This window comes from Alexandromys fortis, unplaced genomic scaffold (genome assembly GCF_014885135.2).
Source record: "Alexandromys fortis isolate MF-2015 unplaced genomic scaffold, M_Fortis_MF-2015_v1.1 scaffold_27, whole genome shotgun sequence".
Classification (NCBI taxonomy): Eukaryota; Metazoa; Chordata; class Mammalia; order Rodentia; family Cricetidae; genus Alexandromys; species Alexandromys fortis.
In genome coordinates this window covers 747832-761897 of record NW_026067952.1, presented here as the reverse complement: position 1 = coordinate 761897, position 14066 = coordinate 747832, and the positions used below count along the sequence as shown (strand labels likewise).

General features: G+C 52.4%; 1 protein-coding gene across 6 annotated transcripts in view; it reads right to left on the bottom strand.

Annotated features, from left to right (window-relative positions):
• Positions 1-14066, bottom strand: part of Kcnq2 (potassium voltage-gated channel subfamily Q member 2) — a 53846-nt gene that overhangs the window by 5496 nt on the left and 34284 nt on the right. For 3 of the 6 annotated variants that reach the window (XM_050151114.1, XM_050151116.1, XM_050151118.1), the window contains 4 exons: positions 10270-10299; positions 1760-1983; positions 1063-1171; positions 452-583 (listed from right to left, as the gene is read on the bottom strand). In XM_050151114.1, coding sequence (XP_050007071.1) covers positions 452-583; positions 1063-1171; positions 1760-1983; positions 10270-10299 — 495 coding nt within the window. Of the gene's footprint in view, positions 1-451; positions 584-1062; positions 1172-1759; positions 1984-5670; positions 5725-10269; positions 10300-14066 lie in introns of all 6 variants that reach the window. The other 3 variants (XM_050151115.1, XM_050151117.1, XM_050151119.1) reach the window with 3 other exon arrangements.

Below are 14066 nucleotides of genomic sequence, written 5' to 3'. Positions count from 1 at the left end.
TGCATACATATTCACCAACACACACATGCTATACACAGCACAGCACATGGTGCTCGTGCATACACCCACACATCATATGCACATGTTTGCACACATATATGCACACATGCATGCACATGAGTATATTCAGATGCCCACACATGTACACATTCACACACATGTGCACACAGATATGCACTGGACACACACACATATACACACTTGCTACCACAGTGCAGGTGAGTGGGAGAGAAAAGGGAGGGGCAGAAAAAATACCAAAGACAGACACAAGATAGTGTGAAAACACAGCAGAAAGCAACAAGAAGCCAACAAGGTGGGAAGAGACCTCCAATGGTGGCACTGGCCCTGTTCTGCACACCTGTCACCCAGCCCTTGGTGCCCCTTGTGCCACGCCTGGTTTTGTCCCGGAGGGCCCTGTTCATGCCCAGACTGGACAGGCAGGGACTCTTGCCTGGACTGCAGGCTCTTGATGCGGGACAACATGTCCAGGTGTCCAGCCGAGTACTGTTCAATGACATCCATCACGTCATAGGGGCGCAGACTCTCTTTGAACTTTCGCTTAGACACCAAGAACCGCATAACACTGCAGAGATGGAGAGATCATGAATTCTAGACAGAGGCTATACTGCCAGGGGCCAGTTCCCATATCCACCTGCCTGTCACCCTCAACACCACAATCCCTGGGAAGTAGTACCCATTCTCATCTGGGAAACCCACTCACCCTTCCCCACCACGGGCCAGTTACTGCTCAGCCTCAAGACAGGTCCCATCCTCCTTGGAGCCACTGGTATGGGGAGGCTGTTATTTGTCTGAAAAACCCTCCTGCCCTTGGCCTCTATCTCATCAATACAGTCAGGGTCTGAGCTCTCAGGTTCGAGCAGCTCCACCAGGGTTCCCTGGCCCTCTGGGCACAAGTTGACAGATAGAGGAGCTAGAATGGGCAGGGGTTCTCCTCAGGACTCTCTGTGCTTTGCTAGTAGTTGTGGCCTTTGGTGACTCAGTAAGACCCCATGAGGTCACTGCACAGGGCCCTCTCAGGCAGATTGAGCAAGGGTCCCTCACCATACAGCTCTGATGCTGACTTTGAGGCCAGGGGTGAGATCTTCGGTCACGAACTCGCAGTTACAGCTCTTGTTGTCCTCCACGATGTCTTCCCCGGGGAGGCTTGCTTCTGGGTGGAAGGGAGCGCAGACTATGAGCAGACAACCATGGGGCCCACTCAGGCTCCCCCACATCCCTTCAATGCCTCTGCTGCACTGCAGTACCCGCCCCTGCCTCTTCTCCATTAGCTATCACCTGCACAGAGGAGGGTTTAAAAGGACATCCCTGCCAACAGATGAATGGATGACCACATTGTGGTCACTGTTCAGCCAAGAAATGAACGAAGCTATAACACTCGACAATACGGATGATCCTTGGAGACACCATGGCCACCATGGACCATATGAGGCTCGATATCATGCATGTGGCATGCACAGACTGGAGGTGAAGAGAAGCAGGTATGGCGTCCTGTGATGGAGAGGGCTGGGTGATACCTAGAGGGTCCGGGGCTTCTCGGTTATCTGCAGAGGTCGCACCGCAAGCGATGGAATTACAAGACGCCAATGAACGATGTGTGTTAAAGTGGATCATCTCACATGACGTCACTTAAAAGAATAAGAGTGGGGGCTTCCCGCTCCAAGAGACTTCCATTTGCACCATATAGCCAAGTGCTGATGCCCGTCCCCCAGCAGCCTTGGGGAAGGTGGTGCTGACCCACCTTCTGAGTTCTGCCGGGATGCAGCACCCTTGATACGGAAAGCCTGGCGTGCACGGCTGCGGTCACCAAAGCTCCAGCTCTTGGGCACCTTGCTTGGGCTGTCGTCGAGACTCTGATCAGCACTGGGGGACCGCCGGACCGTCTGGGCCTGGGGAGACCCCTTCCCCTTGGCAGCCACGCCTCGGGGGCTGGAGAAGACACGATCTTTCAAACTGACCTTCTGACTGTTCCCAGGATAACCATTCAGCAGACAGAACGGGCGGGCAGACAGACAGACAAACAGAAAAACAGCAAGAGAAATCACTCTGGAAATAACAAGTCACGTCTCTTTGAGACTGATACCCCCACCCCACCCCCAAGCTAGGAGGGAGATGCAAGTCCAAAGAGGAACCGACCACGCCAGGAACAGGGAGCAGTGGCTGGTGAAGCACGGGGGAAGAGGTGAGGTGCTGCACAGGTGTGGCCAGACCTGGGGAAGCAACGGCGGGACTCCTGAATCATTCGGCTAACACTACAAGGTGCCAGAGCTCTCTCCACACTGTCCTGTCCGGTTCCCCAAATGACTCTTAGACACATCCCCATACACTTGAGACTGGATCTCTTCCCTGGACCTTGTCTGTACTGACCCAGCCAACAGCTTTCCCTGTTGCCTGTGCCAATGTCTCCACCATCATCCTACCACTTCCCTCTCTTCCAGGATCACCAGAAATCAGGGCTACAACTAATGTGTCTAGTTCCACCTTGGTTCCAGCCTTTTCCGTGAGTCCCAGAAGCTGCCTGGCCTCTGTGTGGCCCAACACTGTCTGGTCTCTGGACTTCAGACCCCACCCCCACCCCTGCCAGGATGATTCTAGGAGGACATCAGGGATGAGGTTACTCTGAGGCTAGGCTTCCATTCACTGTCACAGGACTGGCTGTCCCAAGCCTCGGCCGGCCCCAGGCGGTGGCTGTAGAAATGGAGTAATGATAGCCAGCCCCTGCCCAAAGTTCTTTCCCACTGGGCTGCTGTTTCCAGACTCTAGAAGGTCCTAAGACCTCCCTCACCCTGTGTTTCTTCATAATCCAGAGTTCAGCAGCTCACTGTGATCTAGACATCAAGAGACAGAGAGTCTGTGACTAGGTTGCTCCAGACAGAGGTGACCTCCACCACTACTCTGGGGGCAACGTGCCTCAGTCCAGGCTAGTTACTTTTTTCTACTGATGACCCCACCGTAACTCCAGAGGCAGAAGGCAGCGAGTCTCTTGTGAAGTGGGACTCACATGTTCAGCCACATAGGAGTCACAGGACTTGCAGGAGTAGCTGCAGACGGGGCCCATGCCGATTCCTGACAGAGTACTAAGAGTAACTCCCAGGAAGTTTCAGTGTTCAGTATTGCTCATCAATGCCTCAGAACCCAGCTTCACACCCAGCTACAGTGCCCCACCATGGGCCACCAGCCAGAGACATGTTCAGCAGACATAGCAGAGCTGACCATTGCAGAGAAGCCACCGTGCTAAGCCCATCCACTTTGGACTGTGGATGGAGCTAGTGGCCCTCCCCACCCCACTGGGACAGTAGGTCACTTGGGAGACTATCCTTGCCTGCTCAAACTTTCTAAAGAAGAAGGAGAAAGAATAGGATGTCAAGATTCAAAATGTCCTGTGTCCTGGGGGCATCAGGAGCCAGGGGCTTCTGCTAGCTTTGGAAAATGACCCTGAGTCTGGACTTCTGCGTTAAATACTGGAGGCCACACATAGGCAGTTGGTGGCCAGGGACACCCAGAATCCACATGACTCTCGGACCCCTTTCTAAAGAGAAAAGTCTAGTTGGGTCTAAGGAAAACTGGATATTCTAGGGTCTGTGGCTTCCATAATGTTCTCTCCACCTGGGGGCCCCTCTATCACAGGAACTATCCCAGGGAAGACAGGGTAGGAGCTAGGCTGGGGGAGCTCACATTTCCCAGTATCACTCAGGGGCTCTTCCTCTATCCCGCCCCCCTCCACCCCCACCCCAGCTCACACACTGAAGGAAGGGAAATGAGTCACCACTAAGTAGCCTGGCTTTGATCACCGCGAATCAAGTTACAGAGCTGCCTTCCTGCTGGGGTCCCAGGAGTCACCCAGTGTTGCAACAATTTATAATCAGTGTGCATTTAACTCCGGCTGTCAGTCAGACTGAGCTGGTGAGGTCAAGTCAGGCTCCCCCTGACTCCCGGCCCCTGACTCCTGTTACATCAAGAGGGACTTAAGCAGGTCCCTTCGGGCGGATTACCCCAAGTCAGCCCCTTTTCCTTCCTAGTAGTGATTTCTTCCACAGCCACCAAGAGAAGTTATCAACCACACAAATGCAGGCCTGGACTCCAGCCCTACACAGGGCTGCAGCCCACAGCAGAGATACAGCTGCCAGGAAAGGGACCCCCACCCTTAATCTTGGTTCTTCAGTCTCCAGCTCTTCATGTTGTCTCTTCCTTAGAAGGAGGCCCTGACAGAAAGGAACAAAGTGGATTGCTGTTGCCAGGACATCTCTAGGGCCTGGATAGAGGCATGGAGTCTAAGGAACTCCCTCTTACCTCCCAAGTCACCAAGCCAAGATCAAAGCAAACATCGGGGAGGAGGCTCTCCAGAGTGACCCCAGAAGCCCCAGCAAGTGAGCCCATGAACAGAACTATCTGTGTGTCACAGGCATGACATCAGCCAGGAGTCAGTTCAGGAAGACAGACTGGGGAAGCAAGCAAACCCCAGCCTCTTTCTTCCTGTCACCCTCCCCAGAGTTAAAATTACAAAAGGAAACCAGCCATGAGATGGTCCTCGCCCTAGTCAGTGCATGGGGACCCAGACTCAGCAATGCAGGGAGCCAGCATCCACAGAGAACTGCCCAGCTTGTGCTGGACCGAGGATGCCCAAGAGACAGTCTACAAGAACACGTAGGGCAAGGCAGACTTTGGCTGGGCTCCTGCAGGCCCATCCTTCCCAGCCCTCCTGGTCTTCAAGCAGCCTGACCTTAGCCTCTGCCCTGAAGGTCCAACCTGTGGCCAGAAGCACCTGGACACGAAGGCCATGGGCAAGCAAGGCAGTTTCAGCCAGGGCCTCAGCAGGCTGCCTCACAGGGCAGTGCAGACACCCGGCTCCCTGTCTACAGCTGCAACATTCTCCCCACAAGCACCCACCTCCAGCACACAGTCAGCAGAGAGGCCCGTGGGGGCGTGGAGGTGGCCTTCAAGCCCCTCTCCCAGTGGAGAAGGACACGGAGCATGCACGGGTGCAAATGCACAGCATGCTGCTCGGCACGGCCGGCCACATGCACACGATGGGGGCTCCCCCATGCGGGGGCCACCACAGCTGCCTGCATATGGCTGGGTTGCACCAGCCAAAAAAGGGACAGGCATGGGAGGGCAATCAGGAGGCAGGGGCCCCAGAGCAAGCAGGACAGATGCCTTCACACATGGACAACAGACAGGGGGATGGGACAGAAAAGGTGTAGTCAAGGTGCAAAGGGTTAGGAGGCTTTTCACTATCCCGTTTCCAGTCTTCCCTAATCCAGGCCTGCAAGTCAGAAGGGGGAGACATGGCCTTTGGCTTTTGGAGGTCCTGAAGGGCCCAGAACACAGCGAGCTGCCTCCCTCAGTGAGGTGCCGGCTAAGGTTCGGTCCTTAATGCCTAGTAGAGGTACCAGAGTGGCCGGCCCCAGAGGAAATGTTCCTTGAAGGACATTGGACTGTTTCTAGAGCAGTAACCCTGGCCAGCCAGCCCCCTGCTCTGACAGGAGGGGGCTCTATCTAGAGTCAGAGGCCAGGCGCCCAGCTCCGCCCTGTGCTTAGGCATCAGGGAATTCAGAGTTGGGTGGGCACTGTGCCGGCTCCTCCTGAACCTCTAGTAAGCAGGGAGGGCAGGAGCGTGCAGCGTGGTCAGTCCGTGCGAGCATTGCGTGGTACCTAGAGTGTCCGGGGCAGCATCCACACAGGCACCCTCGGCACGGTCTGCCTTTACTGGAAATGAGGAGAGCATAGTTAGTCCCGGGGGCGGCGACAGGACTTGAACAGAGAGCAGGTAACTGAGGCACTGTGACCACCCGGGGAGTTCAGGCTCACAGTCCCCCAGCTGCAGTATTTGCGCCTGAGCAGGGACAGAGAGAAAGGGGTGCGCGCGAAAGTCTTCCGCGGCCTGGGAAAGAAAACAGTTTTCTATTTTTGGAGAAAAAGAACCCCTGTGGTTTTCCTCCAAAAATACCTTTTCCTTCCAAAGCCAGAGAGTGTGGGTTCATGTTTTAAGAGATGTATTATTTTTTGCTATATACATGCCAACAAAATAATAATAATACATGAACCAAGATGTTGCAGGAGGCCAGATGTGGATGGAGATAGTCTGGGATGTGACCGCTGCAAAGCATGCGCCTTTTAGGGAGGGAAAAATGTGCAGTTTAGCTTAACAAACTGAACGGCAAGCGGCGAGGTTTTGCCACACCAGCCTATGGCCCTGTTGGCAGTGGACTTTGATTTATCCAGGAGGCAATGGCTGCCCCCAGTTAGAAGGAAGCTCAAGAGAGGAGGCTTGGGGACACACTCATATTTAGGACTGACCAAGTACATTCATCTGGGATTCCATGAGTCCACCTTTTTGCGATGACCTGGGCCAACAGAGTTCCAAAGAGGTACCTGAGATACCTTAGCAAAATCCTAGCAAACACTGGCCCTTTCCAAGAATCCCTCCAAATTTTTGAGATTTGTTTTGCATTAGAACATGCAAAAAAATAAGTAAAAAAAAAAGAAGAAACAAAAAAGGAAGAAAGGAAGAAACGAAAGAAGGAAGGAAGGAAGGGAGGGAGGGAGAGAGGGAGGGAGAGAGGGAGGGAAGGAAGGAAGGTAAAAGTAAGAAGGAAGAAACTGGTGTCTAAGGCGAGCCTGGTCTACAGAGTGAGTTTCAGGACAGCCAGGGCTATGCAGAGACACCCTGTCCCGAAAAAGAAAAAAAAAAAAAAAAAGAAAAAGGGAAAGGGAAAGAAAAGAAAAAGAGAAAATTACAAAAACACTTTTTTTCTCCAGGCCTTCTTCCTGTGTAGTTATAGCAGCGCTGGTGTAAACTGCGCACCTGAGGAAAGCAGCCTAAAGGACTGTCTCAGATCAGAAACAAGCCCCAGAAAGCCACTTACAATCTCAGCTTTGTGTCACTGACGTGTGAGCCTCTCCACTTAGGAACAAAGGACATACTTCACTAACTGGCGTAAATAGAAATTAGAATTGGAGCTAGATTCTGGAGAGCAGGCTAGCCCCAAACTGTTTGCATTTCTGCCCCGGCGTCCACACACGTTTGGCACTCTAGGTAGGTGAGCAGCCTCAGGCGCTCACACACTCTCAGGATGTAGGACAAAGACTGAACACATCCTCACGACCTGCTACAGGGTGCTGCTGTCCGGAGCATTCCCTATGACTTGACCCAGAGTTAAGCAGCAAGTGAGCACCTAGCCCCTTGGGCCATAGCCCTGTGTCAAAAGACAGAGGTGGTTCATTCCTACACCTTTGACAAAAGTCCCTTTTGTTCCCCAGCTCTCTGGCTTCTTGAGAAGCCAGGACCTGAGGCCTAGTTCTGCAGTAGAGACCATCTCTGATAGTTGTGCTGTCTAGTGGGGTAGCCACTGACCACACCTGGCCACTGAGACTCAGGAATCTACACCAACTGTGTCCGTTTTAATGAATGTTGCAAGTGGCCGGTCGTTCCTGTCTGGAGAAATGCGGTTTGAGAGCCTGACAAGATCTGAGGAAGAGGAAGCTTCTGTTCACAGCCTTCTCTGATTGGTGGGTGTCAAGGATGTGGCACTGTCCGATCCCTGGGACCCCGTTTTTCTGACCCATCAGCAATGTGAAGCTCTGCCGTATCTGTGAATGACTGGTCGATCTCAATCCCACGCAGATACCAACTGGCCGGCCCACAAGGAACCCAAGTGGGGGAACAGATATGTCCACAGACACCGGCTCAGGCCAAACAGGGCAGATGGGCACCAAGACACACAGACACTTCCATCTGTGAAGAAGAGTGGATCCGTATGGACAAGAAAGGCAAAGCTGAGGTTAAGGACTCCTCTAGGCACAGGGTAGGAGACAATGAGGAAGAGGACAGGCCCACAAAGGACAGTCACAGCAAGTGCAGTCACAAGAAACACTGATACAGCACAGGCCTGAGCTCCCACCTGCCCTGGATCCCCCAACCCAGATGTCCCTAGTGAGTCCAGCCTAGTCACGTGGGTCTCCTCAGGAACCAATCCCCCCTACACCTTTGTCCTGAGTCGTAAGACACTGGGAAGGTATCTTCAGGCAGCTGAGGAAGAGGCCCTGGGGTCACACCACCCACGTGCCTAGATAGATAATGCTAGCTAGGACTGCCAGGCAGTATCTGGAGCCCATCAGAGCATGGCCACTGACTCCTGCTAGACTACAGCTAGTTGAGTCCAAGGATGGAGAGACTGGGGAACTAGGCTTGCCCCCACACACTCAGAATTTCAAACAAGGCTATTTTCACTTAAGAAGCAATTTCCTGCATACTTCCTATGTTCTTGATGCTAAAGAGAGGATATAGCTGCTCATGGCAGAGGCTAAAGATACCACTCCGCCCTCCATGACCTGGCCAGCAGGTGTACAACCCAATGAAGGCGTTGGGGTCTCCCTTGACAGAAGCTGTTCCTCACTCGCTCCAACACTCAGCTCTCCAGGTGCCCCAACCTCCTTGAGGAGCCCAGTGTCTGTGCAAAGGTCCTGCACACCCTTCCCAGGGATGGCAAACTGCTGCCCCAATTGAGCGTTTTGGAAGCAGGGCGTCCTGGGAGGAGGACTGGGTTGGTGGGCGCTGGCCCTCAGGGAAGGGTGTGGAGGTACAGGCAGGCAGGGGCCACTGACACGCGGGGAAGACAGAGGAGTGGCAGGGTGGAGAGCGGGGAAACCATGGAACATACCAGAGAGCCGGGGGGGCTCCCGTGGGTCCTCACCTTGAGTCCTGCTTTCAGGGTCAGCACCTCATCCCAAAAGACAGAGCAGACGAAAAGGGGGCCCAAGAAGGGCAATGACAGTGATTAAAAGCACTTGGGGGCAGCAAGATTTTCCAGATGGGGGCAGAAGAGGAAGAGAGAGAAAGAGAGAGGCTGAGACGAGGATCGCGCAGGGCGTGCTAAAGCTATGGCAACAAGCGCAAGAAACTGCGGGAGGCCAGGTGCCTCCAGCGCTGCTCGCTCCCAGTCAGGGTGCGAGCCTCAGGCAGTCAGGGTAGTTTGGAGACGAGACAAAAAGTCTGGACCCATCACCAGCAGGACAGTCTTGGTTCACCTGGGGCACGGCCGAGCATTAGGCCAATCTCAGCCCTGGTGTCCTAGCCCTGGGGTCATTGGAAACAGGGCTGCGCAAGGAACAGAGCAGAATAGCCCTGATGGACAGTGAGGAGTGAGAGTGGGTGCCCGTGGACAGTGAGGCTGCTAGTGCTGTTTTACCCACGCCAAGGCCAGGCGAGGCCGGCTCGCCTACCTTCACTTGTCAACAACCACGACCACACTAGACTCTCGGCTAGCTTTCTCGGTGGCCAGGGTTTCCCTTCATTGGTTGTCCATTGAGGTGATTTGGGAAGCCAGTGTTTGCCACTCGGACAACCACACATGAATTCTCCTTTTGTATGGGAGGGTAGGACGGTGTCCTTCTCCAGGGGACAGCGGACAGGTTCAGCCTAATTCTACGCTTCTCTGCACAAGAGCAGTTTATTAAAAAATATATTCTAGGTTACCCTGCTATCCGGGGGTCAGGGGGGCACAAGAAGGCAGGCCTAAAATCTAGGGGCCATATCCACACTGCACCTTGTGGACAGGTCACTTGAGGGGAGGGACAACTCAGCCTAAAGGCCTTGGAGACCCAGGCAGATGCACACCGAACTCAAAATCTGTGAGGTAGTCTCTCTTTGCTTATAAGCGCCATGACAACATGGTCTGTGTCTGTCTTTACCAAGCGATGCTGACACTGGATCCCCATCTAACCAGCCTGAGCAAATGGAGCCTTCTTGGAGGGCAGCAGGTATCAGGAGAGGGAGCAGCGAGGTGGAAATCTCCATGGAGATATGAGAGGGGATAGGGCACCTTAACCTCTCTCCCACCCCGGGGGGCTATCAGGGTAGCAAGGTTCTCTTCCCCTCTGCCAGCATCTGGCTTGATATCCCCCCCACACACACTAGACTGGTGAGAAGGACACCTGCTTGGGTTGCCAGTTGGGTCTGCAAATCCCAGCAGCCTACACAGGAATCAGCCTCAGAATCCCATGTGGGCAGTGGTGGGGGTGGGGGGGATGATCCCAAGAAGCCCCACCCTTCTGCTGCCCAAATCCCTGTAAGAAGGCTGTAACTGAGCAGTGACTCCGGATGTGTGTCAGGACACACTATCACACACTGCACACAGAAGCACACGCAGGGCCCCACGGTAGCCCCACCCCATGGTACATGGTTTACACAGAGGGAGCAAGGCGAGATGGGCGCGGCACACACCAGGGCAGCTGGAGGCAGGAGGGACTGACCTTGGTGATGGTTCTGGTTGTGGCTCCTTCCTTCAAACAGAGGAAGAGAGAGTTAGCAGATACCCCCTCTGATAGCCCCATGGCACCCCTGGGATCCCTCCGATCTACTCAGGCCCTGACACCTGTCATGTCCATAGGCTGGGTTGTATGTTACAGGACCCAATGCAAAGAGTGGTCTTCCTAGAGTGCCTGACAAGGCCTAGGAGCAAGGCTCTGGGGAAGAAAGGGACTCCCAACGGGACTGAGATCCTCTAACCCAGAGGGCTCTTTTATTTGAGATTAATGGATACTCATTTCAGCAGGATCGTACCAGCATAATAATAAAATTACAAAAAGAAATGTGGTTGGAGAAAGCTCTTGACTTAATGGAATTTCCCTCCTTCCGTGCAGTTTTTCAGTGGTAGCGGGAATCAGACAAGGACTTTGTCACGGTCTAGAATCAGCATTTGTTTCAAGGCCAGTAGTCATCCCCCGGCCCTGGTCTACTTGCAGGCCTATGGTGGCCATTATCTGTTTTATTGGGATTGGTTCTTTCCGGTGGCAACACTGAGACGGTGGTTGTGTATTATTTAGTGGAGAAGGGAAAATGAGGAGTTAGCCCTGGTGCCCTCAGGAAGGCAGTGCCAGGCCAGTCTTTTGTATGACAAGGATTCGCCGTTACATTTCCAAATGTGCACAACAGCTATTGTACCTCTGACGTTGGCAGAGAAGACACAGCAGAGAGACGCGGTTCAGACAGGTTCCTGCACCTGCTTCTGATAAGCCCAAGCCATTGCAGTTCCCTCCACAGCCTCATGGAGGAGTCACACACCTGTGAGGGTCCAGTTGAGGTAACCCTGTGATCTTTCCCAGGGAGCCTGAACAGCACGGGCACCCCATCAACCCCAGCTGCATCTGGGGGCAGTCAGACATTCGAGATTTCCTTTCTTGACTCTGGAGGCTGCAAATCAAAAGTTAAGGTATGGGTAGCCACTCCTCCAGTGGACCAGGGAAATGGCTGCCTCTTTCAATTTTGGGGTTCCAGCTTATTTTGGTAAACAGCTTATTTCTTAAGTTTCTTCTTCCATCTTCCCCTTGCGTACATTCCGGCATTCTGTGTCTCCTCTCCTGACCTTCATGCAGACAGTCATGTAGATGCTGAGGCTTTTAACTTACAACATGAACAAGGGCCTTTTTTCAAGTTAAAGTCATATTCAGACATGTTTTGAGAGTTAGTGCTCATGCACCTATATTTGTGTGTGTGTAAGGTCTAGAATACACCACCCATCCCTCAATTCCTTAAGTCGCAACCCTCTGCAGCATCAACTCTGTTTAAAAAAAAATCACTTAATAAACCAAGTGGTGGTGGTGCACGCCTTTAATCCCAGCACTTGGGAGGCAGAGGTAGGCGGATCTCTGTGAATTCAAAGTCAGCCTGGCCTACAAGAGTTAATTCCATGACATCTAGGCTGATACACAGAGAAACCCTGTCTTGAAAAAAAATCACTTAATTGCCTGTTAAAACCACATAAATAAGGTTATCAAGACTCCAGTGTGGTTGTCCTGTGGAAAAGTCCTCTGCACACAGGCATGAATCTCAAAAGCAAATCACTCACTTAGGGGCTGTGATGGCAGGACAGACACAAGGTGACAGTTTCTCTCAAAATGGAAAGGTTGGTAAAGGGATCCCTCGCTATCAAAGTCTGAAATGCAAAAGGCAAATTCTACTCAGATTCAAGAGTTAGTAAAAGCTAACCCCCTGTTCTGTTAATCTCCACCTCTGCTGCTCTGACGACATACGTGACCACTGGCATCCTTCCTGCTTGTAACAATCTACAGAACCGCCTTCATTTCACTTGTCTCTGCCCTTTTCAGTCCAAGCTGAAGTGTCTCTGCTGCCCAGAAGGTCCTCTGTGTAATTCTGATGTGGCCCGAGGTGGGTGGCACTAGCCAGAGTCTTAATGTGGCACACTGAAGTGACCCATGATAAAATCCATTGGTCAGGAGAGTTTACTGTAGAACCCTGAAGGGGCTCAGCATGAACGACTTCAGTCAGAGTTCTCTGTGTGCCAAGAGGCAGTCCAGGAGTGGATTCCATTAGATATGAGCGCCCATTGAGAGCCTGAGGCAGCTGAGGAGTGGATGTCATTCCATGGAAGAGGCCTTTGCACAGCTTTCCCGGATAAGCACCTTCAAGCCTGACTTCCATCAAGATGAGTGATTGGCCCTGATTCACACACCGACTTTCTGCCTCACCTGCAGCCTACGCTCTGTAGCTGAGCAGCCTCTCCCTGAACTGCCTCTCCTCAGGCAAAGTCCTTTGCTGTCCAGACAGGCTGAGAACATCCCAGATTTCCAAGTTCAAGTTTCCCATAGGGGTTCCTCAACTTCTAAAATTTGACAATGAACATCGAGGAAAAATCAGGCAGTACTCTTCAGTACTTGCAGGAAAACTCCTCCAGTGGTTAACCATCCAAATCTACTTCATGATTCTGCATCCACCCAATGGGGAACAACGCAGGCAAGCCTTTGAAACTCCACCACAGGCACCATCTTTCTTAGTTTTCTTTGCTGACCTCCTTCTGAATGGTACCAGAAGTACCATCAGTATCAATTCCCATTTAGTTTGGATAGGAAGCATCTCCTTGATCATATCATGTGCTGAAATCTTGGTCCCCAGACAGTGGCTTTATTGAGACATGATTGAGTTAATCCATTCATGAGTTCAAAGTGAACAGGCTGTTAGCAGTACAGGGACTGTAGACAGAGACAGACCAGTGGAGTGTGCGTGTGAAGGGTGAGTCAGGTCATGCTCCTGGCTTCTTCCTGCCTCTCTCTTTGCCATCATAAGATGGACAGTTTTTATCCATCACGTTCTTCTGCCATGATGGTTCTGTCTTCCCACATCCTACAAGCAATGGAACCAACCAACCATAAACCGAAACCTCACTTCTTGGGGGACCTCCCCAAGTGTCTGTAACACCAATACTTCTGTCAGCCATCCCTTCAGGGTAGTGTGTGTTTGTCCTAACATGCACCTCGAACCTCTTCCAGCCCAATCATTACCCCCTTTGAAACTCACGGTCACGCTTTTGGGTATTTTTTACATCACCCCATTTTAGACTCAAAATTTGAGCTGTCGGGAGCTTCATCAACAGAACATCATAATCGAGCTGTTGAACCCACAAGACGTTACTCTCTTATAGTCATGGAGTAGAGACTCCAGACATCAAGGTGTTGCTGCATGTCTTCCACAAACTCCAGGGGAGGATGCACCTTGCCCCTCCAGGTAGCCTTCCTTGGCTTGTGGCTGTATCACTACAGCCTTTGCCTGTGTCTTCATTTAGCTTCCCTTCCCTGTGACTTACTCCAAAATCCTTCTTCTCATACGGACATTATGAACGCATCCAGGGTCCACTCAGAAAATCCAGGTGCAGAACGGTTGCTGAAGGTCACCTTAGCAGGTTCAGAAATTCCCATATATCTTCAGGAACAGGGCCTACTGCTAGCCCACTGCCACCCTCCTGCCCTTCCAAAGGTTCTTCAGAGACGGGAAGCTGCTTGGGGATCTAGCTAGCCCTATTGTCTACTTCTGGAGAGAGCAAGTCCTTCTTTACACCCATCACTGGTCCAAATATTGCGAGTCACAGATTCCGTAATTAAAGAACCAGTAGGTATTATGACATGTTGCCACCCAACACTGCTGGGACACTACTTCCCACCAGGGTCCTAAGCATGAGCCATGAATGGAGCCAGATGATCCATTATCAAATTCCACTCCTTACCCCACTCACCTTGGACCCATCCCTCAACTAGCT